This window comes from Lynx rufus, unplaced genomic scaffold, assembly GCF_022079265.1.
Source record: "Lynx rufus isolate CCGP_SWC_20201006 ecotype Redwood Valley unplaced genomic scaffold, mLynRuf1.p SCAF_2, whole genome shotgun sequence".
In the NCBI taxonomy this organism is placed as follows: Eukaryota; Metazoa; Chordata; class Mammalia; order Carnivora; family Felidae; genus Lynx; species Lynx rufus.
In genome coordinates, this window is record NW_025814834.1 from 115,588,475 (window position 1) to 115,615,161 (window position 26,687).

Genomic DNA, 26,687 nt, shown 5'->3' on the forward strand with positions numbered 1-26,687 from the left:
ATGTCTACTCTCCTGGAAAACATCATTGCCATCATCGACCTATTCCATGAGTACTCAACAACAGACAAGGAGACTGACACACTGAGCAGGGAAGAACTGAAGGAGCTCCTGGAAAGAGAGTTTCGGCCAGTCCTGAAGGTAAGGGATATCAGCCAGGACCCAAGGGTGTATCATGTTTGTTTTGCAGCAGCATTGTGACAATATCTGTGAAGTCTTTGTAAATTATTACTTTTGGAAAAGAAAAGAGACTTCATTTAATTCAAAACAAGTATTATTTTCCTCTCTTTACACATTTGATATACTATGTGCAAACAAAAATGTGCACAACACACAAACATACATTCATCTTCTATGAAAGAAATATAAATACTTAATGACAAAAACTGAACACCAAAAATTAGTTCTTCATATTATGTTTCCTAATCTCAAGAATGCTAACAAGCTCCACTAAAAAGACAATGCACTGATGGATTTCATAACATATGTACATTAAAAAGAAAAAGCAGTAATATGACCCATCCAAATTATTACTTTTCACAAACTACTATTTAACATATATTTTTAGGTACATTATCTACACTTTCCTGTAACTAATCATAAACTGAACATTAGCAAAGATACAGAACCACATATGGTCCCACATTTCCTTAATAAAAATCAGAATCACCAGTTGGTTGGATTATTCAACTGACCATGTGAATCACTCTCATGGAATCTCCCTGTATCTTCCATATGTACAGAATCCAGATGACCCAGACACTGCTGATGTCTTCATGCATATTCTTGATCTAGACCATGACAAGAAAATTGACTTCACTGAGTACTTTCTAATGGTATTCAAGTTGGCTACAGCATACTATGAGTCAAACAGAAGACAGAACTTCCAAGCAACAGAGCAAAACCAAAACCACCATGCACACCATACAAAAGATGAAGACGACGATTTAGATGAAGACAAAGTACAGGAAGAAAAAGAAGAAAAATTGAGAAAATCCACACAATCAGGAAAAACGCATGAAAAAAGGAAGGAGACAACATCCAAAGGACTAAAAGGAAAAGGGAAAAATAGACACAAGCAAGGACCTGACAATTCTAGACAGGCAGGATCCCTTGAGGGTCAGGCAGCCGATGGTGGACACTCGGAGCGAGGATCTCGTCACCATCAGTCATCCACTCAGGCACACGGCTCTAGACACTCACACCCTGAGCATGGACAATCCTCATCTGAATCCAGGCCAGTGAGAAACCGAGGGTCCAGTGTCAGTCAGGACAGCGACAGTGAAGGACACTCAGAAGATTCGGACAGACAGTATGGGTCTGGTTCAGGAAACCAACGTGGGTCTGCCCATGGCCATGCGGGAGACGGCTCTAGACTCTCTCGCTCTCATCAAAGGCAGGGAGACAATCATGGGCACTCTGATTCTGCCCGTGGACAGTCAGACTCTGGTACCAGAAGACGACAAGGAGCTAGTCATGGACACTCTGTAGACAGCTACACACAATCAGGGTCTCATCACGGAGAGACATCCTCTCGGGGACACACTGACTCCTCCCGTGGGCAGTCAAGATCCGGCACAAGAGGACAACAAGAATCCCAGCGTTACCGGTCAGCAGACACCTCCAGACGCTCAGCCACTGGACATGGACAATCGTCCTCTGGATACGGGGCAAGCAGACAGCGGGGATCCAGTGTGAGTCAGGCCAGCGACAGCGAAGGACATTCAGAAGGTGCAGGTAGAGAATCTTCAAACACCCTCGGAAGGTCTGGGTCCACTTTGAGGAAGGAACATGGGTCTAGCCATGGGCAGTCAGGAGACAGGTCTGGGCACTCAGGGACCCGTCAAGGGCAGACGGCCTCCCGTGGGAGGTCAGACTCTGCCCTCCGAGAGTCAGGATCCACCGCCAGGGAAAGGCAAGGGCGCCACCACCAGCAGTCAGGAGACAGATCTGGGCACTCAGGATCCCTTCACGGGCAGACGGCCTCCCTTGGGGGATCAGACTCTGCCCACCGAGAATCAGGATCCACTACCAGGGAAAGGCAAGGGAGCCACCATCAGCAGTCAGGAGACAGATCCGGGCACTCAGGGTCCCGTCAAGGGCAGACGGCGTCCCGCGGGCGGTCAGACTCTGCCCACCGAGAGTCAGGATCCACCACCAGGGAAACGCAAGGGCGCCACCTTCGGCAGTCAGACGACAGCTCCAGACATTCGGGTGCCGGACGTGGACAAAGCTCTTCTGGATCTGGTAACAGCAGACACCGGGGATCCAGAACCGGTCAGGCCAGTGACAGTGAAGGACAATCAGAAGACTCAGATACTCAGTCAGGGTCAGTCTTGGAACGGTCCAGGTCCAGTCAAAGGAGACAACATGACAACGTACGTGGCAGTTCTGAGCACTCAGGGGCTTATTTCTACCAGATACCCTCCCAAGAACACTTGAATTCTGCCCACGGGCAGTCTCAATCCAGCACCAGAGGGAGACAAGGATCCCGCCCTGAGCAGGCACGTGACAGCTCTAGACAGGCAGGATCCCTTGAGGGTCAGGCAGCCGATGGTGGACACTCGGAGCGAGGATCTCGTCACCATCAGTCATCCACTCAGGCACACGGCTCTAGACACTCACACCCTGAGCATGGACAATCCTCATCTGAATCCAGGCCAGTGAGAAACCGAGGGTCCAGTGTCAGTCAGGACAGCGACAGTGAAGGACACTCAGAAGATTCGGACAGACAGTATGGGTCTGGTTCAGGAAACCAACGTGGGTCTGCCCATGGCCATGCGGGAGACGGCTCTAGACTCTCTCGCTCTCATCAAAGGCAGGGAGACAATCATGGGCACTCTGATTCTGCCCGTGGACAGTCAGACTCTGGTACCAGAAGACGACAAGGAGCTAGTCATGGACACTCTGTAGACAGCTACACACAATCAGGGTCTCATCACGGAGAGACATCCTCTCGGGGACACACTGACTCCTCCCGTGGGCAGTCAAGATCCGGCACAAGAGGACAACAAGAATCCCAGCGTTACCGGTCAGCAGACACCTCCAGACGCTCAGCCACTGGACATGGACAATCGTCCTCTGGATACGGGGCAAGCAGACAGCGGGGATCCAGTGTGAGTCAGGCCAGCGACAGCGAAGGACATTCAGAAGGTGCAGGTAGAGAATCTTCAAACACCCTCGGAAGGTCTGGGTCCACTTTGAGGAAGGAACATGGGTCTAGCCATGGGCAGTCAGGAGACAGGTCTGGGCACTCAGGGACCCGTCAAGGGCAGACGGCCTCCCGTGGGAGGTCAGACTCTGCCCTCCGAGAGTCAGGATCCACCGCCAGGGAAAGGCAAGGGCGCCACCACCAGCAGTCAGGAGACAGATCTGGGCACTCAGGATCCCTTCACGGGCAGACGGCCTCCCTTGGGGGATCAGACTCTGCCCACCGAGAATCAGGATCCACTACCAGGGAAAGGCAAGGGAGCCACCATCAGCAGTCAGGAGACAGATCCGGGCACTCAGGGTCCCGTCAAGGGCAGACGGCGTCCCGCGGGCGGTCAGACTCTGCCCACCGAGAGTCAGGATCCACCACCAGGGAAACGCAAGGGCGCCACCTTCGGCAGTCAGACGACAGCTCCAGACATTCGGGTGCCGGACGTGGACAAAGCTCTTCTGGATCTGGTAACAGCAGACACCGGGGATCCAGAACCGGTCAGGCCAGTGACAGTGAAGGACAATCAGAAGACTCAGATACTCAGTCAGGGTCAGTCTTGGAACGGTCCAGGTCCAGTCAAAGGAGACAACATGACAACGTACGTGGCAGTTCTGAGCACTCAGGGGCTTATTTCTACCAGATACCCTCCCAAGAACACTTGAATTCTGCCCACGGGCAGTCTCAATCCAGCACCAGAGGGAGACAAGGATCCCGCCCTGAGCAGGCACGTGACAGCTCTAGACAGGCAGGATCCCTTGAGGGTCAGGCAGCCGATGGTGGACACTCGGAGCGAGGATCTCGTCACCATCAGTCATCCACTCAGGCACACGGCTCTAGACACTCACACCCTGAGCATGGACAATCCTCATCTGAATCCAGGCCAGTGAGAAACCGAGGGTCCAGTGTCAGTCAGGACAGCGACAGTGAAGGACACTCAGAAGATTCAGACAGACAGTATGGGTCTGGTTCAGGAAACCAACGTGGGTCTGCCCATGGCCATGCGGGAGACGGCTCTAGACTCTCTCGCTCTCATCAAAGGCAGGGAGACAATCATGGGCACTCTGATTCTGCCCGTGGACAGTCAGACTCTGGTACCAGAAGACGACAAGGAGCTAGTCATGGACACTCTGTAGACAGCTACACACAATCAGGGTCTCATCACGGAGAGACATCCTCTCGGGGACACACTGACTCCTCCCGTGGGCAGTCAAGATCCGGCACAAGAGGACAACAAGAATCCCAGCGTTACCGGTCAGCAGACACCTCCAGACGCTCAGCCACTGGACATGGACAATCGTCCTCTGGATACGGGGCAAGCAGACAGCGGGGATCCAGTGTGAGTCAGGCCAGCGACAGCGAAGGACATTCAGAAGGTGCAGGTAGAGAATCTTCAAACACCCTCGGAAGGTCTGGGTCCACTTTGAGGAAGGAACATGGGTCTAGCCATGGGCAGTCAGGAGACAGGTCTGGGCACTCAGGGACCCGTCAAGGGCAGACGGCCTCCCGTGGGAGGTCAGACTCTGCCCTCCGAGAGTCAGGATCCACCGCCAGGGAAAGGCAAGGGCGCCACCACCAGCAGTCAGGAGACAGATCTGGGCACTCAGGATCCCTTCACGGGCAGACGGCCTCCCTTGGGGGATCAGACTCTGCCCACCGAGAATCAGGATCCACTACCAGGGAAAGGCAAGGGAGCCACCATCAGCAGTCAGGAGACAGATCCGGGCACTCAGGGTCCCGTCAAGGGCAGACGGCGTCCCGCGGGCGGTCAGACTCTGCCCACCGAGAGTCAGGATCCACCACCAGGGAAACGCAAGGGCGCCACCTTCGGCAGTCAGACGACAGCTCCAGACATTCGGGTGCCGGACGTGGACAAAGCTCTTCTGGATCTGGTAACAGCAGACACCGGGGATCCAGAACCGGTCAGGCCAGTGACAGTGAAGGACAATCAGAAGACTCAGAAACTCAGTCAGGGTCAGTCTTGGAACGGTCCAGGTCCAGTCAAAGGAGACAACATGACAACGTACGTGGCAGTTCTGAGCACTCAGGGGCTTATTTCTACCAGATACCCTCCCAAGAACACTTGAATTCTGCCCACGGGCAGTCTCAATCCAGCACCAGAGGGAGACAAGGATCCCGCCCTGAGCAGGCACGTGACAGCTCTAGACAGGCAGGATCCCTTGAGGGTCAGGCAGCCGATGGTGGACACTCGGAGCGAGGATCTCGTCACCATCAGTCATCCACTCAGGCACACGGCTCTAGACACTCACACCCTGAGCATGGACAATCCTCATCTGAATCCAGGCCAGTGAGAAACCGAGGGTCCAGTGTCAGTCAGGACAGCGACAGTGAAGGACACTCAGAAGATTCGGACAGACAGTATGGGTCTGGTTCAGGAAACCAACGTGGGTCTGCCCATGGCCATGCGGGAGACGGCTCTAGACTCTCTCGCTCTCATCAAAGGCAGGGAGACAATCATGGGCACTCTGATTCTGCCCGTGGACAGTCAGACTCTGGTACCAGAAGACGACAAGGAGCTAGTCATGGACACTCTGTAGACAGCTACACACAATCAGGGTCTCATCACGGAGAGACATCCTCTCGGGGACACACTGACTCCTCCCGTGGGCAGTCAAGATCCGGCACAAGAGGACAACAAGAATCCCAGCGTTACCGGTCAGCAGACACCTCCAGACGCTCAGCCACTGGACATGGACAATCGTCCTCTGGATACGGGGCAAGCAGACAGCGGGGATCCAGTGTGAGTCAGGCCAGCGACAGCGAAGGACATTCAGAAGGTGCAGGTAGAGAATCTTCAAACACCCTCGGAAGGTCTGGGTCCACTTTGAGGAAGGAACATGGGTCTAGCCATGGGCAGTCAGGAGACAGGTCTGGGCACTCAGGGACCCGTCAAGGGCAGACGGCCTCCCGTGGGAGGTCAGACTCTGCCCTCCGAGAGTCAGGATCCACCGCCAGGGAAAGGCAAGGGCGCCACCACCAGCAGTCAGGAGACAGATCTGGGCACTCAGGATCCCTTCACGGGCAGACGGCCTCCCTTGGGGGATCAGACTCTGCCCACCGAGAATCAGGATCCACTACCAGGGAAAGGCAAGGGAGCCACCATCAGCAGTCAGGAGACAGATCCGGGCACTCAGGGTCCCGTCAAGGGCAGACGGCGTCCCGCGGGCGGTCAGACTCTGCCCACCGAGAGTCAGGATCCACCACCAGGGAAACGCAAGGGCGCCACCTTCGGCAGTCAGACGACAGCTCCAGACATTCGGGTGCCGGACGTGGACAAAGCTCTTCTGGATCTGGTAACAGCAGACACCGGGGATCCAGAACCGGTCAGGCCAGTGACAGTGAAGGACAATCAGAAGACTCAGATACTCAGTCAGGGTCAGTCTTGGAACGGTCCAGGTCCAGTCAAAGGAGACAACATGACAACGTACGTGGCAGTTCTGAGCACTCAGGGGCTTATTTCTACCAGATACCCTCCCAAGAACACTTGAATTCTGCCCACGGGCAGTCTCAATCCAGCACCAGAGGGAGACAAGGATCCCGCCCTGAGCAGGCACGTGACAGCTCTAGACAGGCAGGATCCCTTGAGGGTCAGGCAGCCGATGGTGGACACTCGGAGCGAGGATCTCGTCACCATCAGTCATCCACTCAGGCACACGGCTCTAGACACTCACACCCTGAGCATGGACAATCCTCATCTGAATCCAGGCCAGTGAGAAACCGAGGGTCCAGTGTCAGTCAGGACAGCGACAGTGAAGGACACTCAGAAGATTCGGACAGACAGTATGGGTCTGGTTCAGGAAACCAACGTGGGTCTGCCCATGGCCATGCGGGAGACGGCTCTAGACTCTCTCGCTCTCATCAAAGGCAGGGAGACAATCATGGGCACTCTGATTCTGCCCGTGGACAGTCAGACTCTGGTACCAGAAGACGACAAGGAGCTAGTCATGGACACTCTGTAGACAGCTACACACAATCAGGGTCTCATCACGGAGAGACATCCTCTCGGGGACACACTGACTCCTCCCGTGGGCAGTCAAGATCCGGCACAAGAGGACAACAAGAATCCCAGCGTTACCGGTCAGCAGACACCTCCAGACGCTCAGCCACTGGACATGGACAATCGTCCTCTGGATACGGGGCAAGCAGACAGCGGGGATCCAGTGTGAGTCAGGCCAGCGACAGCGAAGGACATTCAGAAGGTGCAGGTAGAGAATCTTCAAACACCCTCGGAAGGTCTGGGTCCACTTTGAGGAAGGAACATGGGTCTAGCCATGGGCAGTCAGGAGACAGGTCTGGGCACTCAGGGACCCGTCAAGGGCAGACGGCCTCCCGTGGGAGGTCAGACTCTGCCCTCCGAGAGTCAGGATCCACCGCCAGGGAAAGGCAAGGGCGCCACCACCAGCAGTCAGGAGACAGATCTGGGCACTCAGGATCCCTTCACGGGCAGACGGCCTCCCTTGGGGGATCAGACTCTGCCCACCGAGAATCAGGATCCACTACCAGGGAAAGGCAAGGGAGCCACCATCAGCAGTCAGGAGACAGATCCGGGCACTCAGGGTCCCGTCAAGGGCAGACGGCGTCCCGCGGGCGGTCAGACTCTGCCCACCGAGAGTCAGGATCCACCACCAGGGAAACGCAAGGGCGCCACCTTCGGCAGTCAGACGACAGCTCCAGACATTCGGGTGCCGGACGTGGACAAAGCTCTTCTGGATCTGGTAACAGCAGACACCGGGGATCCAGAACCGGTCAGGCCAGTGACAGTGAAGGACAATCAGAAGACTCAGATACTCAGTCAGGGTCAGTCTTGGAACGGTCCAGGTCCAGTCAAAGGAGACAACATGACAACGTACGTGGCAGTTCTGAGCACTCAGGGGCTTATTTCTACCAGATACCCTCCCAAGAACACTTGAATTCTGCCCACGGGCAGTCTCAATCCAGCACCAGAGGGAGACAAGGATCCCGCCCTGAGCAGGCACGTGACAGCTCTAGACAGGCAGGATCCCTTGAGGGTCAGGCAGCCGATGGTGGACACTCGGAGCGAGGATCTCGTCACCATCAGTCATCCACTCAGGCACACGGCTCTAGACACTCACACCCTGAGCATGGACAATCCTCATCTGAATCCAGGCCAGTGAGAAACCGAGGGTCCAGTGTCAGTCAGGACAGCGACAGTGAAGGACACTCAGAAGATTCAGACAGACAGTATGGGTCTGGTTCAGGAAACCAACGTGGGTCTGCCCATGGCCATGCGGGAGACGGCTCTAGACTCTCTCGCTCTCATCAAAGGCAGGGAGACAATCATGGGCACTCTGATTCTGCCCGTGGACAGTCAGACTCTGGTACCAGAAGACGACAAGGAGCTAGTCATGGACACTCTGTAGACAGCTACACACAATCAGGGTCTCATCACGGAGAGACATCCTCTCGGGGACACACTGACTCCTCCCGTGGGCAGTCAAGATCCGGCACAAGAGGACAACAAGAATCCCAGCGTTACCGGTCAGCAGACACCTCCAGACGCTCAGCCACTGGACATGGACAATCGTCCTCTGGATACGGGGCAAGCAGACAGCGGGGATCCAGTGTGAGTCAGGCCAGCGACAGCGAAGGACATTCAGAAGGTGCAGGTAGAGAATCTTCAAACACCCTCGGAAGGTCTGGGTCCACTTTGAGGAAGGAACATGGGTCTAGCCATGGGCAGTCAGGAGACAGGTCTGGGCACTCAGGGACCCGTCAAGGGCAGACGGCCTCCCGTGGGAGGTCAGACTCTGCCCTCCGAGAGTCAGGATCCACCGCCAGGGAAAGGCAAGGGCGCCACCACCAGCAGTCAGGAGACAGATCTGGGCACTCAGGATCCCTTCACGGGCAGACGGCCTCCCTTGGGGGATCAGACTCTGCCCACCGAGAATCAGGATCCACTACCAGGGAAAGGCAAGGGAGCCACCATCAGCAGTCAGGAGACAGATCCGGGCACTCAGGGTCCCGTCAAGGGCAGACGGCGTCCCGCGGGCGGTCAGACTCTGCCCACCGAGAGTCAGGATCCACCACCAGGGAAACGCAAGGGCGCCACCTTCGGCAGTCAGACGACAGCTCCAGACATTCGGGTGCCGGACGTGGACAAAGCTCTTCTGGATCTGGTAACAGCAGACACCGGGGATCCAGAACCGGTCAGGCCAGTGACAGTGAAGGACAATCAGAAGACTCAGATACTCAGTCAGGGTCAGTCTTGGAACGGTCCAGGTCCAGTCAAAGGAGACAACATGACAACGTACGTGGCAGTTCTGAGCACTCAGGGGCTTATTTCTACCAGATACCCTCCCAAGAACACTTGAATTCTGCCCACGGGCAGTCTCAATCCAGCACCAGAGGGAGACAAGGATCCCGCCCTGAGCAGGCACGTGACAGCTCTAGACAGGCAGGATCCCTTGAGGGTCAGGCAGCCGATGGTGGACACTCGGAGCGAGGATCTCGTCACCATCAGTCATCCACTCAGGCACACGGCTCTAGACACTCACACCCTGAGCATGGACAATCCTCATCTGAATCCAGGCCAGTGAGAAACCGAGGGTCCAGTGTCAGTCAGGACAGCGACAGTGAAGGACACTCAGAAGATTCGGACAGACAGTATGGGTCTGGTTCAGGAAACCAACGTGGGTCTGCCCATGGCCATGCGGGAGACGGCTCTAGACTCTCTCGCTCTCATCAAAGGCAGGGAGACAATCATGGGCACTCTGATTCTGCCCGTGGACAGTCAGACTCTGGTACCAGAAGACGACAAGGAGCTAGTCATGGACACTCTGTAGACAGCTACACACAATCAGGGTCTCATCACGGAGAGACATCCTCTCGGGGACACACTGACTCCTCCCGTGGGCAGTCAAGATCCGGCACAAGAGGACAACAAGAATCCCAGCGTTACCGGTCAGCAGACACCTCCAGACGCTCAGCCACTGGACATGGACAATCGTCCTCTGGATACGGGGCAAGCAGACAGCGGGGATCCAGTGTGAGTCAGGCCAGCGACAGCGAAGGACATTCAGAAGGTGCAGGTAGAGAATCTTCAAACACCCTCGGAAGGTCTGGGTCCACTTTGAGGAAGGAACATGGGTCTAGCCATGGGCAGTCAGGAGACAGGTCTGGGCACTCAGGGACCCGTCAAGGGCAGACGGCCTCCCGTGGGAGGTCAGACTCTGCCCTCCGAGAGTCAGGATCCACCGCCAGGGAAAGGCAAGGGCGCCACCACCAGCAGTCAGGAGACAGATCTGGGCACTCAGGATCCCTTCACGGGCAGACGGCCTCCCTTGGGGGATCAGACTCTGCCCACCGAGAATCAGGATCCACTACCAGGGAAAGGCAAGGGAGCCACCATCAGCAGTCAGGAGACAGATCCGGGCACTCAGGGTCCCGTCAAGGGCAGACGGCGTCCCGCGGGCGGTCAGACTCTGCCCACCGAGAGTCAGGATCCACCACCAGGGAAACGCAAGGGCGCCACCTTCGGCAGTCAGACGACAGCTCCAGACATTCGGGTGCCGGACGTGGACAAAGCTCTTCTGGATCTGGTAACAGCAGACACCGGGGATCCAGAACCGGTCAGGCCAGTGACAGTGAAGGACAATCAGAAGACTCAGATACTCAGTCAGGGTCAGTCTTGGAACGGTCCAGGTCCAGTCAAAGGAGACAACATGACAACGTACGTGGCAGTTCTGAGCACTCAGGGGCTTATTTCTACCAGATACCCTCCCAAGAACACTTGAATTCTGCCCACGGGCAGTCTCAATCCAGCACCAGAGGGAGACAAGGATCCCGCCCTGAGCAGGCACGTGACAGCTCTAGACAGGCAGGATCCCTTGAGGGTCAGGCAGCCGATGGTGGACACTCGGAGCGAGGATCTCGTCACCATCAGTCATCCACTCAGGCACACGGCTCTAGACACTCACACCCTGAGCATGGACAATCCTCATCTGAATCCAGGCCAGTGAGAAACCGAGGGTCCAGTGTCAGTCAGGACAGCGACAGTGAAGGACACTCAGAAGATTCGGACAGACAGTATGGGTCTGGTTCAGGAAACCAACGTGGGTCTGCCCATGGCCATGCGGGAGACGGCTCTAGACTCTCTCGCTCTCATCAAAGGCAGGGAGACAATCATGGGCACTCTGATTCTGCCCGTGGACAGTCAGACTCTGGTACCAGAAGACGACAAGGAGCTAGTCATGGACACTCTGTAGACAGCTACACACAATCAGGGTCTCATCACGGAGAGACATCCTCTCGGGGACACACTGACTCCTCCCGTGGGCAGTCAAGATCCGGCACAAGAGGACAACAAGAATCCCAGCGTTACCGGTCAGCAGACACCTCCAGACGCTCAGCCACTGGACATGGACAATCGTCCTCTGGATACGGGGCAAGCAGACAGCGGGGATCCAGTGTGAGTCAGGCCAGCGACAGCGAAGGACATTCAGAAGGTGCAGGTAGAGAATCTTCAAACACCCTCGGAAGGTCTGGGTCCACTTTGAGGAAGGAACATGGGTCTAGCCATGGGCAGTCAGGAGACAGGTCTGGGCACTCAGGGACCCGTCAAGGGCAGACGGCCTCCCGTGGGAGGTCAGACTCTGCCCTCCGAGAGTCAGGATCCACCGCCAGGGAAAGGCAAGGGCGCCACCACCAGCAGTCAGGAGACAGATCTGGGCACTCAGGATCCCTTCACGGGCAGACGGCCTCCCTTGGGGGATCAGACTCTGCCCACCGAGAATCAGGATCCACTACCAGGGAAAGGCAAGGGAGCCACCATCAGCAGTCAGGAGACAGATCCGGGCACTCAGGGTCCCGTCAAGGGCAGACGGCGTCCCGCGGGCGGTCAGACTCTGCCCACCGAGAGTCAGGATCCACCACCAGGGAAACGCAAGGGCGCCACCTTCGGCAGTCAGACGACAGCTCCAGACATTCGGGTGCCGGACGTGGACAAAGCTCTTCTGGATCTGGTAACAGCAGACACCGGGGATCCAGAACCGGTCAGGCCAGTGACAGTGAAGGACAATCAGAAGACTCAGATACTCAGTCAGGGTCAGTCTTGGAACGGTCCAGGTCCAGTCAAAGGAGACAACATGACAACGTACGTGGCAGTTCTGAGCACTCAGGGGCTTATTTCTACCAGAAATCAGTGTGTCCTCCAGGGCAGAGAGAAAATTGTGGGAAGTCTGATTCAGATTTTGGACAGTCTCAGTATGGTCGTGTAAGTTATGATTGCACCAATATGGCATTCTGGGACAGACCTCACTCTGGAGATGAATTTATAACATCCAATATATCAGACAGTAATATGCAGTCACGAACATACAATCATTCAAGTGATAATTCAAAACAGTTGGGATTTGGTCAGTTAGAAAGATATTATTATTATGAGTGAGAACCCAATAGAAAAATAATTAATACTGAGAGTAGGTAAGTGAAACAAGACATAACTTTGCATCAAGAAACTTCTCATTATACTTCCAAAGGTTTTACGTTACCATTTTATTTTGAATAAGTTACACAATTTCTTTCCTTGGGCATAGTTTAGTTTATTCTCTAGAAGATTTATGCCTTTGTTTGGAAATGGTGAATGGGAATAAACAATGTTATTTAGACCTAAATTTAGAAAACACAGTATTTTGGGTGTTGGGGTTGAAGTAAGCATTTTTCTTTTGTGAGCTTAAATTTTAGGACCTTTGTAGATTTGTGCACTGATCTTTGTGAAAAATATTATAAAATCACTGTTCTAGTGGCAAAAATTATAAAATCACTGTTCTAGTGGCCAAACCTCCAATGTTATTATCAGGGCTCAGTACATCTTTCTGGACTATCCTTGTAATGGAATTCTATATTATTCTGGCTTCATTAAAATCAAAAAAGTGAATTGCATAAAGATTCAAAATAAACAATTGGGCATATGTCATAATGTGTCTCTTCTATGCTTATTTGTCATAGATCCCAGAAAACTTACTTCCCCATAGCCAAAATTACGTCTTTTTCTTATATCACTAGAAAGATATATGACCAAATGGCAATTATACACCATGCAAAAGTAATAAGGAGCCCAAGGAAAAAAGAACTTAACATAATCATTGTCCCACACAATCACCTTCAGGTTGAAAAAAGGCTTAGCTTAATCATGAATCACACCATAATTATTACCCAAACATCAACCCAAGTGGGTATTAGCCAAGTCAAACCAAGATTAGTACACAGAAATTACTAACCACAGGTCCTTCTTCCAAAGACACTAGGAGCTGTTTTCCAATGGAGATTAATGAAAGCAGAGACTTTTTTGCTGAAATATTTTGACAAAGGAAAAGCAACAAAGAAAATGCCCTCTCCACCCTGGAAAGAAAACACAAAGAGTTGATGCTGGCAGGTGAAGAAATAAAGAAAGAACAGTACAAATGTGTACAAGTTCTACCATTAGAAGCAATATCCCTTTGTGAGAACCATACCCAAGTTTTCCCTCTCCATAACATCAGACCAGAATGCACATTAGAGAATATCTAGGCCAGTGCTCCCATTCTGCAGATGCATGTGTCACACAAATAATCCATACCAAAACAGCAATTAGTCCTCAAGTCTCCTAATTCTGAGTTTTATAAAAGTACTTACAAAAGCTATCTCTCCTTCACTTTTGCTTGAACAGATCAAGATAAAGTGAAATTAACGGCCAAGGTTTAAATGATCCCCAATGTGGACAGGTATTTAATGAAAAGCAACAAACAAGCTCATTTTTTTCTAAGTGTTCTCAAACAATATTCTGTCTATGCTTGCTCTCCACAAGCCACTCGAAGGGGGCACTACCCCCTACTGGCTTCCTCCTTCCCTGCTTGAAGTGCTGTCCCCAGGTACCCCTACCAAAGCTGCAAAACCTATAGAAGGTACCAGCTGTGCAGGCCTCACTGAATTGCACCATCAGGAATGTGAAAACAATTCCTCTCTCCATTTCTGTGGCACAATTTGCCACCTTGCCTCCAGTGTCATAACCAGCTAGTTCAGCTTCTGAGGCCCTTCCCTAGAGGAGTCAGGCCTAACTAACAGGCTGAAGAACTAGAAATTACAATGAGGGAAACAGTGCAGACCTAGCCTAACTAAGGTGGAGGTACTGATGGAATGATGGACAGTCATTACAACAGAGATAGCCAGGTATGTATATCTCTCAGCACTTTCAGAAGAACCCATAGACAACTGAAATTGTTTTCTTTCATATCTCTGTCCACTCAACAAGGGAATCACCAGACACTCCTCTTTGCTAGCTGAGAGAAAATGGTTTAGCCAAAAAGATACAAGCAAGATTCACTGGGCAAATCCCAGTTACAATTTTCTGTCCTCTCTTTCCCTTATGAAACGTGTTTTTGACTGTTCCTTAACTCAATCAGCCAACTCCCTCACATGTGAATCAACGATCTTCATGAAAAATAACTAAATGTCTGAGTTTTTCTTTCACTGGGACACTCTTAAGGTGCAGACATTTTCCTAGCTCGCTCTTACCTGCACATAAACTTCCTCCAAAGTACACCAATCCATGGCAAGTTTATCTGATGGACAGAGGGATACAGAGCAGTAGAATAGGGAAGTGAAAGAGACCAACACAGGCTTATTATTCACAATCAGACTTCACAGCCAGTCTCATGTGACAAGTCTTCTTAAAGTATGGGTCTGCCTTCCATTGTTGGTCTGCACACTGTTCTTGGTGCAGAGCAAGGTAAGCACAGAAACTAAGGGTGAAGATTTAGAAACTTTTTATAACAATTTAGCAGTGGTGCAATATTCAAGGTTTGACCACTTTTATTTTTTTATTGAAGAATAATAAACTTGTGGTCTTATATTACTTTCAGGTGTACACTATAATGGTTCAACAATTCTACATATTTCTCACTGCTCATTGAGATAAGTGAACCTTCAATCTCCCGTATGTATTTCACTCAATCCCCTACCCACCTCCTCTCTGGCAACTACTAGTTTGTCCTCTATATTTTGTTTCTGTTTTTTTTTTAAGTGATGACTTTCTGGAAACATTTTATTTTTTCTCCTTAATTTTTTTAGTTGTCTACTAGACATGTAACATTATACTCATTTCAGATGCACAACATAATGATTTGATATTTGTGTACACCATGAAATGATCACTACAATAAATCTAGTACCATCTGTCACCATACAAAGTTATAATTTTTTTTCCTTATGACAATGAGAACATTTTTTAAGTTTATTTATTAGAGGCAGAGAGACAGAGAGAGAGCCAGTGGGGAGGGCCAGAGAAAGAAGGGGACAGAGGATCTGAAGCAGGTTCTGTGCTGACAGCAGAGAGCCTGATGCAGGGCTTGAACTCACAAACCATGAGATCGTGACCTGAGCCAAAGTCAGAAGTTTAACCAACTGAGCTACCCAAGTGCCCCTACAATGAAAACTTTTTAAAGATTTACTCTTTTGGCAACTTTCAGTATGCACTGAAATACTGACTATGTCACCATGCTGTACATTACATCCCCATGACTTATTTATTCTATAACTAGAAATTCATACCTCTTGAGCCCCTTCATCCATTTTACCTACTCTCAACACCCCTCCCACTGGCAACCACCATTCTGTTCTCTATATCTACAAGTTTTGTGTTTTTAGATTCTCTGTATTTAAGGGCAATTTTTTTGGTATCTTTTTTTCCTTGGTCATTTGTTCCTTAAATACACATGGGAGTGAAATCTTAGGGTATTTGTTTTTCTCTGTTAGACTCATTTCACTTAACACTATACCCTCTAGGTCCATCTATGTTGTTACAAATGGCGAGATCTCATTCTTTTTCATGGCTGAGTTATATTCCATTGTAGGTATGTGTGTGTACGTATGTGTGTGTGTGTGTGTGTGTGTGTATGTATGTGTCACATCTTTTTTATCCATTCATCTATCAATGGATACTTGGGCTGCTTCCATATCTCAGCTATTGTCAATAATGACCATTTTTAAGAAAGTCTCAGTCCCTTAAGAAAGGTAAATCCTGATCTTTCACACCTAAATAGTTTTAAAAACACTGTTCTATAATTCTCACTACAAATGGTTATTTAGATTTTACCCAGTAGATAAGCTACAGAAGAATTGTGAGCAGAGAAATTCCTTAATCAAATGTCTACATCAAATGGTATGGACCTTCTCTATCCTAGAGAAGACGAGAGATAAAGAGGCCTTTCTGTGAGAGGGCAACGGTGCAAGGGAGAAATACAAGAGTGTGAACCACTCTTCATGACAGTAACATACGAACAATGAAGTCAACCGAATTTGGTCATCAATTGAATCTGGAGGTAGAGAAGGGGAAGGAATCTAAGGTTATTCCTAGGATTCTACCTTCAGCAACTGGATGAAGGATGAGGTCATTCAATGAGGTAAAGAGTAAGATTAGAGAAGGAAAAACGGTAAGATCCATTTTGGACACTGTGAGCTTGAGAGTCCCAAGAGAGAGTCAGGCAGAGCTTTCCTGAACAAATGGATATGTGTGTCTATACATCAAACAAGAGCTCATATCAGAGCAATTCACACAGAAGTAGTTTACTGAACTGTTTAAAATACAGACTTTGGAGCCAAATGCTGTCTAGGGAGAGTCTCAGCTTTGTCATTAATATTCTGTGCACTTTGAGCAACTACTCAAGATCTCTATGCCTTGGTATCCATATCACCTAAAAATTATAGATAATAAAGTACCTACCTTAACATGGTTGTGAAAATTGAGGTGATACATGAGTAATACTTAAGATGGTGCCTAGCTCATAATAAGCATTCAATAAATGTTTGCCATTATGGATGAGGCTATAGGAATGATTGAAATGGGAGGGTGAAGAGTGAGAACCAAGGATAGAATATCGAGAAAACCTACCATTAGCCACCCACAGTCACATACAAATAGGCGGTAGAAGCAAGATATGAAACCTGATTCTGATTTCTATGTACTTTTCAATGAAAAGGAGAGAGTGTTATCAACATTTCAACAGTTCAAGTACCCTAGAATGCTCAAATAAAATGAGGAATGAAATATGTTCACTGAATTAGTAACTTGACATTTGACTTGGAAACAGCTATAGCGAGGTGATGATACAAACTCTGTTGGAAGGCTTAGGTGTAAATGGTTTTTAAGGAATTAGATATAAAAAAGGAAGTTTGAAGTAATGAACTAGCCTCACTACTCCTATAAGAAAGCCAAAAATTATTTTCTAACCAAATCCCTTAAGTTTTTCCCAACCCTAAGTGCCCTGGGGTGTAGGGGTTGCAGGGGTGGAGGTTGGGAAAACAGTTTGCAAGAGATAATTTTTGAGAATTAAGCAGGGATCAGATCATGTAGCAACTTGGAAGTCACAGTAAGAAGACTGATGTTTTTTAACTATAGTAAAAACACATAAAATTTATCATTTTATCCATTTCTGAGGACACAGTTCAGTAGTATACAGTGTATTCACATTGTTGTGCAACCAATCTCCAGGACTTTTTCATCTTGCAAAACTGAAGCTTTATACTCATTAAACAATAACTCCCTATTTCCCCCTCCCCCTGGCACCTAGCAATCACCATTCTACCTTCTGTTTTCATTAATTTAACTATTTAAGATACCTCATATAGAATCATAGAGTATTTGTCTTTTTGTGACTGGCTCATTTCACTTATCACACTGTCCTCAAGGTTCATCCATATTGTAGCATGTATCAGAATCTCCTCCCTTTTTAAGGCTAAATAATACTCCATTCTTTGTATATACCACATTTTGTTTATTCATTCCTCTATGGATATTTAGTTCACTTCTACCTTTTGACTATTTACAATAATGCTGCTATGAACATGGGTGTGCAAATACCTCTGTCAGATCCTGATTTGATTCTTTGGGCTATATATCTAGAAGTAGAATTGCTAGATCATATAGCAATTTTATTTTTAATTTTCTAAGGAACCACAATACTATTTTCCACAGCAGCTGTATGATTTTACATTCCCACCAATAGTGCACAAAGGTCCCAATTTCTCCACATCCTCACCCACATTTGTTATCTTCTGTTCTTTCGACAGTAGCTATGTTTCCTGCTCCTGAGAGTGCTGGTGCTTCAGGAAATGTTTTTGGTGTGTTCTGTGTGCACTCTGCTGCTGTGTTTTGGCGTTCTTTCCCTCAGGTCAGTCCTCTGCAGAGCTTCTCTTTGCCTGTCGTGGAGAATGTTTGGACTTTGTCTAGTGTGTGGCGAGTTTTAACTAGGTGTGCTCTGGTCTGCTTGTTAAAAGAGGCCTGATCTTATTTTCACTAGAACTGAAGTTTTTTAGCACTCTATGGTCAGTAGACTTGGTGTGTGTGGTCCGTGCTGGCCTTCTGAGGGAGGGACTCACTGCCTCTCTGGCTCTCAGACACACCTGCCCTAGTTCATTAGTATCTGCAGAGTGCAGGAGAGGGGACCTTGATGTAAGAGGCTCAAGCCTCCACTGTGGGCCCCATGCTGCTCACAAAAGTTAGTCTGGGAGGGAGGGAAAAGTGGCACCAGCACCTCCTCATCTGTAGAGAGGGGAGTTCACAACTGCTACTGTCTGGGAAGCTCTCACACGAGAGTGAACAATCTCCTCTCATTGTCCCAGGCCTCCCTCATATCCCTGCCTCGATCCTGTCTGTGCTGGCCTCCCTCATACCCCTGCCTTGATCCTGTCTACACTGGCCTCCCTCATACCCCTGCCTCGATCCTGTCTGCGCTGGCCTCCCTCATATCTCTGCCTCGATCCTATCTACCCTGGCCTCCCTCCTATCTCTGCCTCAATCCTGCCTGCACTGGCCTCCCTCATATCCCTGCCTTGATCCAGTCTGTGCTGGCCTCCCTCATATCCCTGCCTCAATCCTGTCTGTGATGGGGCCGTCTGCTTGCCCTGCAGCACAGTGCACCTGTGTTTTCTCTCAGGTACACCAGCTGAGTTTCGAAACTCCAAATTTTAGGTATCCAGTGCACCATGGACCCTCGATGATCCTCATGAGAAGGGTCTCACTGGGCTGTGGCTGGTGCCCATTTGTCCCAGAAGGGCAGTTGCACAAACACACAGGGGCTTGGAGTTTAGAGTAAAACACAGCAAAGCACCAGCGTCCAGGTTAGCAGCCCTCAGCAGGTGTCTCTGCCCCTATGCTAATGAACAGGACAGCACAATGGCATCCCCTGGCTCTTCTGTCCCTGAGAGGCAGTGCCACCTCTCCCAAATGCACTCCAAGAAGAGGAACCTTCTCTCCCAGTGCAACTCAGAGGTTCCTCAGACCATGCTGTGTGCTCCAGGGCCTCCACCCTCCTCCATGGGAGCACCACTGTGCCTGTTGGGTTCCACACCCTCCATGACATGGACTTCTAAAACCCCAGCCTTTGAGCTCCACTGGTTGTAAAAACTCACAATAATCAGCCCCTCTCACTCTCCCAGTCAATGATTCTGGGGAAGTGTTTCTCTTGTGCAGTCTCCTGTGTGCTGCTCTCTCTCTACACCCCTCTCTGTGATCAGGGCTCCCTGCTCTCCACAGCATCCAAGATTCTTTTCTCCCCCAAATCACATCTCCGCAGCTCCTACCTTCCCCAATGTGACCATTTTTATACCTCTAGATGTGCAGTTTTGCTCTCTCAGTCCTAAGATCAATTTCTTGGGTGTTCAGAATGATTTGATATTTATCTAGCTGTCTCGAGGGATGAGGCAAGCATAGGATCTCCCCACCACTCTGCCACCCTAACTCCTCTTATCTTCTGACAGGAAGAACCAACAAAGGGTTTTAAACAGAGAAGTCACATAATTAGATCTGCATTTTATTTTTTTTTAATGTTTATTTATTTTTGACAGAGAGAGCGCGCACATGAGCAGGTGGGGGAGGGGCAGAGAGACACACTGAGCTGTCAGCACAGAGCCCTACGCGGGGCCCAAGCTCACAAACCACAAGATCATGATCTGAGCCAAAGTCAGATGTTTAACCGGCCGAGCCACCAAGGCGCCCCTAGATCTGTATTTTAAGAGGTTATTTTGGTGGCAAGACAGGAAGGGGGTGACATTTGGGGCAAGATGACTAGCTGGGAGACTGCTGCAATATCTAATCAGTAAGAGCAAAGCAGTGTGGAGTGTCAAAGACACGACAGATAACATGGATATGATGCAGGGACAGATAGAAGGTGGTGATCGTGCAGGCGGAAAGAGTCTTGGGTAATCTGCCAGATTTCTGGATTGGACTTCTAAGTAAACAGAGCATGTCTGAGGTGGAAAAGCAATGCTTTTATAAATGAATGCACTCTCTAAGAATTTTACCATTGAATCACATGCCAACCAGAGATGATACACTAATCACCTGAGGGCCAAATCTAGCCTACAGATGAGTTTTACTTGGCTTGCACCATGTTAACCCAAGTATTCTGAATCTGAGTTTGTTTTAGGTGATTCCACATAAAAACACAGACAGCTTCAAAGAAAGGACTTCTCTTCAAAATTCTAAGTTAAGGCATCTGTGGATTAGCATCTTCTGGTAACAATCAGCAATACTTGAGAAGTAAGATTGCCACCCACTGGCTAGACTGATACCAGCCCTCATGCCCTCTAACTGAAGGCAGCCTCACTTATTTAGATCATCTACCTGCCTAACTCCATCTCTGACCTGATCCCTTTAGGCGCCCCTGATGCCTAAAGTACAGTGAAGCTCCCCTTACCACTACCAACCCCCATTTCACTCCACAGTCACAGGTAAACCTGAAATCATTCAAGAAAAAACTGGTACCAAAAGGAACAGGAGGTGGGCCTTTCCATGATGGTATAAAAAGGCTTAAAATTCTCTTTTTATCACTGGATCTCTCATACATTCTGAGATGTCTGGTAGTATAAAATGCCAAGAGGGAATCAGAGTGGGATTGGAAGCAGGAAACCTAAAACAAGCTGCTGGACTAGCCACTCTTCCAGGTCTCAAACTAAATGGCTAAAAGAAATTCATGAAGTTCTTCTTGGTCACAGAGGTCATCTGGATAAGACAGCAGACAGGATATGAGGCTGAACCTTGAGGAGTATGCATTTCTCTTGTGTGTATCCTTGGGTATCTATCTTCCTGGAACAGAGTTCATAATGTGTCAGCTATGAGAGATAAGTCAATTTTCACATTAAATCCTTCATGAAGAATTCTAAAGAATAAGAAGAGAACTATATTTCCAGGGGTAAAATACATGCACCCTGTGGCAGATCTGAAATGGCTACAAACTCTTTAACACTCCTGGTATCAACAGGTGAAGTCTATTTCCCCTATTCTTGGTCTGAGCTGTCCTGTGACTGCTCAGGCCAACAGAGTTAAAGTGGAAGTGACTTATGCCATTTCCAGGCCTAGTCTTTAAAAAGACTGGCAGTTTCTACCTTCATCCAGACAATGGCCAGACCATCTATAAAAACAGAACTCTGGGGGTGCCTGGGTGGCTCAGTCGGTTGAGCATCCAACTCTTGGTTTCCGCTTAGGTCATGATCTCAGGGTCATGGGATTGAGCCCCATGTCAGGCTCTATCCTGAGCATGGAGCCTGCTTAAGATTCTCTCTTTCCCTCTGCCCCTCTCCCCCACTCATGCACTCTGGCTCTCTCTCTTTCTCTCTCTGTCTCACTTACTCACTCTCTGTCTCTCAAAATAAAAAAAAATAGAACTCTGACCCACAAACTGCAGAAATCTGACCAGGAAACCAACTCCTTATCTACAATAAACCACCCAGAAAGCCAGCCTGCTTTAAGTTAGATTTGTAGGAAGTCAGACAAACATCCCTAGTAACAATCCTTTTGCAAATCTAACACATAAATTACAAACATGAAGAAACAGCTCAAAATCAAGTTACTAACTGGGTGAAAAGACTTAAAATAATCCTACTGAAAGTGCAGAAAAGTGATAGAAGGATTAAAGTTACTAACGAGAAGTTTAAAGGTAGGAAGATAGTTGATAAACCTTTGGTGAGAAACAAATAAATGGACTAGAGAAGATGTTCAGAGATATACAACAAAGAAAACTCCCCAGAATTAAAAACTAGCTAGATACCAAGAAAGGGTCCATCATATAACCAGAAAAAAATCAATATAAAATGACATATCTCAACTAAATTACTAAACTTAGGGGCGCCTGGGTGGCTAAGTCAGTTAAGCGCCTGACTTTCGATTTTGGCTCAGGTCATGATCTCACAGTTTCGTGAGTTCAAGCCCCATGTCCAGCTCTGCGCTGACCCTGCAGAGCCTGCTTGGGATTCTCTCTCTCTCTCTCTCTCTCTCTCTCTCTCTCTGTCTCCCTCTCCCTCCCCCTCTCTCCCTGCCCCTCCCCTGCTTTTGCTCTCTCTCAAAATAAATAAATAAACTTGAAAGAAATGACTAAACTTAAGAGTTAAAGAATTTTCCAAACCTTGAAGAAGAAAAAGAATATTTTCTCAAAGCACAAAGTCAGATTCAAGTTTTGCTACCCAAAATTCAAGGCCAGCTGACAGCAACAGCAGCATTTGAAGGAAAGTGTGATCAAGAACATAGTGCCTCGCCAGGGTCCTTCAAGCAGCAGATGGTCTCAAATGTCACAGACCTCAGAGAATATGGCATCCGTGAAGCTATCATTCAAACATATAAACCTAAAATATGAACTCAAAAGAATTCAAAAAAGGCTAACAATTATGAGAATTATATTTGCCAATAGAATGTAAATATTAAAAAATCTTAACACATAACATAATTATACATAAAAATAGAAAAAGAATAATGTGTACAGATTCAGATAACAGCATATATAACAAAACAACATAGATGTGTATATACACACATGCTATTATCCAAATCTGTAGACAACATTACCTCGCCCTTTCATTGGAAAGAATAGGAAAGAGGAGAAAGGCAGGTGACAGGAAGTAGAAAATTGCTCACAATTAACCAAGCCAATTAATACAGTCAAAACTTGAAACATTTAGGTTTTTAAAACATAAACTACCACATCTCAAGGTTTTCATAATTCTTTTTCTTAACAGTAGGTTATTATTCAAAAAACTGTGATTCCTTGTGATAAAGAAATATTTATCTGAAGGCCAGAAAATACTCCACTTTCACTTCATTTTCTTTTTCTTCTGGAAATTTATATAAAATTAAATTTAATAACTTTATTTTAAATAGTAAGAAATATAAGATGCCATTTTTCTCTATCTGCCTATATGTCTATTTGTCTATTATCCATCAATGCATCCATTTGTATATAAACAAAGAAATATTCCTAGAATGATAACACTAGTTATTTCTATGTAGTGGGATGTGAGGTAATGTATTAATTTCTTTTTTATAGTTTCTTCAGTGCTTGAACATTTTGTAATATCCTTCTTAATAAGTAAATAAGCAAATCATTATTCCTCTCTAAAAATAAAAACAGCATATTTGTACATTTTTTAAAAGCACAGAAAGGCTCTAAACCAGCTAGGATATGGTGGGGGAGGGGAAGGAGTAGATAGGGAAAAGGAAAATTTTCTAGAGATGTAGCTGAACAGTGTTAAACATTAAAGTTCCCTGAATGCTCATTGAGAGACCCAAGCAAAGATTACAACTACCATTACTCGGAGACCATGCTAAGACTGGACAAAACGGAGCAACTGTTTTAGAATGGTACACAGGAATTCAGGACCATCAGTGACAAGGCCAACACTGGTAACAGAAAGCTGTACCATCAGCATCAAGGTCAAAGCTAAGTATTATTCATTAGTAACAAGAGAAAAGGAATGAAAATCATAGGAGTTAGCCCCCTCTTGGTGAGGAGAGTGCAGAAGAGGAGGAATGGAGACAGTGGGGTCACTCAAAGGAACATAGAGGGATCAGGTAAGGAACAGCATAGGTCAAGCCCAGGTCACTCATGGAACAGAAAGAGTGAGTGAAACCAAGTTTAGTGCAGCTTGTTGTTGAAAGTTAAGTCCTTGTTCCTTCAGGTGATTTAGCAAAGAAGAGCACAGAACTGGCTGTCTTGCTTCTGGGCATGGAGAAGATAAGAACTCTAGTGACCTACTGGACTGGACATCAAAGGACATGAGTCAAACTTTCCTCAGTCGGGGATGTTGAGGACAGAGAGTTTAATCTATCTCCAATCATTCACTGGTGACTAACAACCATTCTCCACAGTAATAGAAATAAAGGGAAAGAGATGGTGATCCAGGATTTATAGAGGACGAAAATAAAATTAAAATAAGAGAGGAGTACTCAGTCACCAAGCTTTGATCAACATAAGCCTACTGGCAAATAAAATTCTCAACTGTAGCCTTTCTCATTAATTCATTTCCATATTCTCCTAACTATAAACAAAAGGAATCCAGTTTAAGTTGGCACTCTCAACAGAGTATGCATGCAGGAAGATTGTCTCCAATCCTGAGTTAAAAAAGAAAGGTTTCATAGAAAAAAAAAAAAAAAAAAAAAACAACCAAACCATTCGTTCTGATGATTCTAGCAGAATGAAAAGGAGGTGAAACTAACTCTGTTTTTAGTTCATAAACAAGTATTTTATTTATGTAAACTCTAGTTATTCCCAAAGAGAATTTTGGTTAGCCTTTCTAAAATGTAATTTTATTCTTAGGGTTTAGGTATTCTATAAGTACCTGAGCTTCTTGGGTGAAAACAGTGGAAAAAATGGGAGAAAAACTGTGGTAAAACCAAAATTTGCCTGCCTACCATTTGCCAAGCACTGGACAGAGAGTTGAGACACTCATTTCTCTTGTCATCTACTTTCTGAACAGCTGAATCATACCACTCTATCTTTTTAATTTTTAAGTAATTTTATTTAACTTTAAGTAATCTCTACACCCAATGTAGAGATTAAACTCACACGCTCTACTGACTAAGCTAGCCAGTGCCCCTGAAGACACTTATTTCATTTGAGATTCAACCAAAAATCTCTCTAATCTCCAAGCTAAAGTTTCTGACTTTTTGAGGTGTTATAAATTAATCTTGTAAAAGCCGGTCACAATTCTCCAAGGAGTTAAAACTACAGGCCTAGATTTCTGATTCTGGAGTCCAAAGCTGCACCTGTAACATCTTGTAGCACATTCCATTACAGAGTTGTATGATATGTTAACTGCTTGTTATATGCCAAGCATTCTGCTGGAGATTATACTTGGATTAAGTCATTTAATCTTCATAATAACCTTGGGGTAGGTACTGTTATTATCCATTTTTCAGAGATGAGACAATTAGAACATAATAAGTAAGGTAACTGACTTGCCCAAGAACATACAGGAAGTAACGCTGGGACTAGATTTTAATCCCTGGCAGTAAAACTCCAAGACTTCTATTCCTGGCAATGTGGAATACTGCATCCCTACACAACTCAGGAGTTGGGTCAGGAATAAAGACTGTCTACAATCATTGTCTGGCCTTTAGGACTCAGAGGCTCTTGAACTCACTGACATGTCCTATGGGCCCATGAGTTCAAATGAGTAGACTGCAAAAATATTCAAATTAAACAATCAATAGTGAATGCTGTGACTTACTGGTTCTCTGCCTTAGCCTCATACTTTCCACATATTCTTTTGGAAACATAATAGGTCACTTGCCAATAACCAAATAATCATTTACTGTTATGGCAAAATTCAACACCCACTCTGGTTAAAAACTCTCAGCAAACTATGAAGAGAACAGACTTGCATACTTACATAAGCAAAACACATGTACAAAAACGTACATAGACAGTATCACCATTTATAATAGTCAAAAACTGGAAACTCAAATATCCAAGAGTAGAAAAAATATGTAATTTGTAATGCGTTCATATAATGCAATAAAGTAGAACGATGAAAATTAATAACCACGGCTATGTACAAAAATAGGCAAAATTAATCTACAGTGTTAGAAGTTAGCATAATAGTCTTCTGGGGAGTCAGGAGTACCTGGAAGGGGATACAATTGTGGGCTTTCTGGGGGTGCTGGTAATGTTCTGTTTCTTTATTTTTAATTTAAAAAAAATTTTTAAACATTTATTTTTGAGAGAGAGAGAGCGAGCACGAGTTGGGGAGGGGAGAGAGAGAGACACAGAATCTGAAGCAGGTTTCAGGCTCTGAGCTGTCAGCACAGAGCCCGATGTGGGGCTTGAACTCACAGAGCGCAAGATCATGACCTGAGCTGAAGTCCAACGCTTAACCAACTGAGCCACCCAGGGGCCCTGGTAGTGTTCTGTTTCTTAATCTGGGTGTTGGTTACATGGAGAGTTCACTTTGAGAAAACTCATCAATTTATACACTTACTGATTTGTGTATCTTTCTGTATACATATTATGCTTCAATAAAAGGCTCACGGAAAAAAATAGGAGATTAGGATGCAGAGAGCATGTGAAGAAGTAGAATCCCTTGCTCATCTTCCCTGCTCTTCCTATCCCTCCCACCAAAGGTAACTTGTATTCCTCCCCTATGCTTCCCTCTCCTAGACATCCGCTAGTCATTTGAGAACTCCCTGATAATTACTTTCTAATTCTGC

General features: G+C 47.4%; 1 protein-coding gene across 1 annotated transcript in view; it reads left to right on the top strand.

The window, feature by feature from the left end:
* FLG (filaggrin) overlaps positions 1-26,687 on the top strand; it is a 34,508-nt gene continuing 7,821 nt past the window's right edge. Inside the window, exons 1-16 of the mRNA XM_047082282.1 lie at positions 1-138; positions 741-1,428; positions 1,465-2,211; positions 2,572-3,633; positions 3,994-4,272; positions 4,309-5,055; positions 5,416-5,646; positions 5,707-6,477; positions 6,838-7,081; positions 7,142-7,899; positions 8,260-8,538; positions 8,575-9,321; positions 9,682-9,960; positions 9,997-10,743; positions 11,104-11,365; positions 11,426-12,449. Of these exons, the coding sequence (XP_046938238.1) occupies positions 1-138; positions 741-1,428; positions 1,465-2,211; positions 2,572-3,633; positions 3,994-4,272; positions 4,309-5,055; positions 5,416-5,646; positions 5,707-6,477; positions 6,838-7,081; positions 7,142-7,899; positions 8,260-8,538; positions 8,575-9,321; positions 9,682-9,960; positions 9,997-10,743; positions 11,104-11,365; positions 11,426-12,449 (9,003 nt within the window). The remainder of the gene's footprint in view (positions 139-740; positions 1,429-1,464; positions 2,212-2,571; positions 3,634-3,993; positions 4,273-4,308; positions 5,056-5,415; positions 5,647-5,706; positions 6,478-6,837; positions 7,082-7,141; positions 7,900-8,259; positions 8,539-8,574; positions 9,322-9,681; positions 9,961-9,996; positions 10,744-11,103; positions 11,366-11,425; positions 12,450-26,687) is intronic.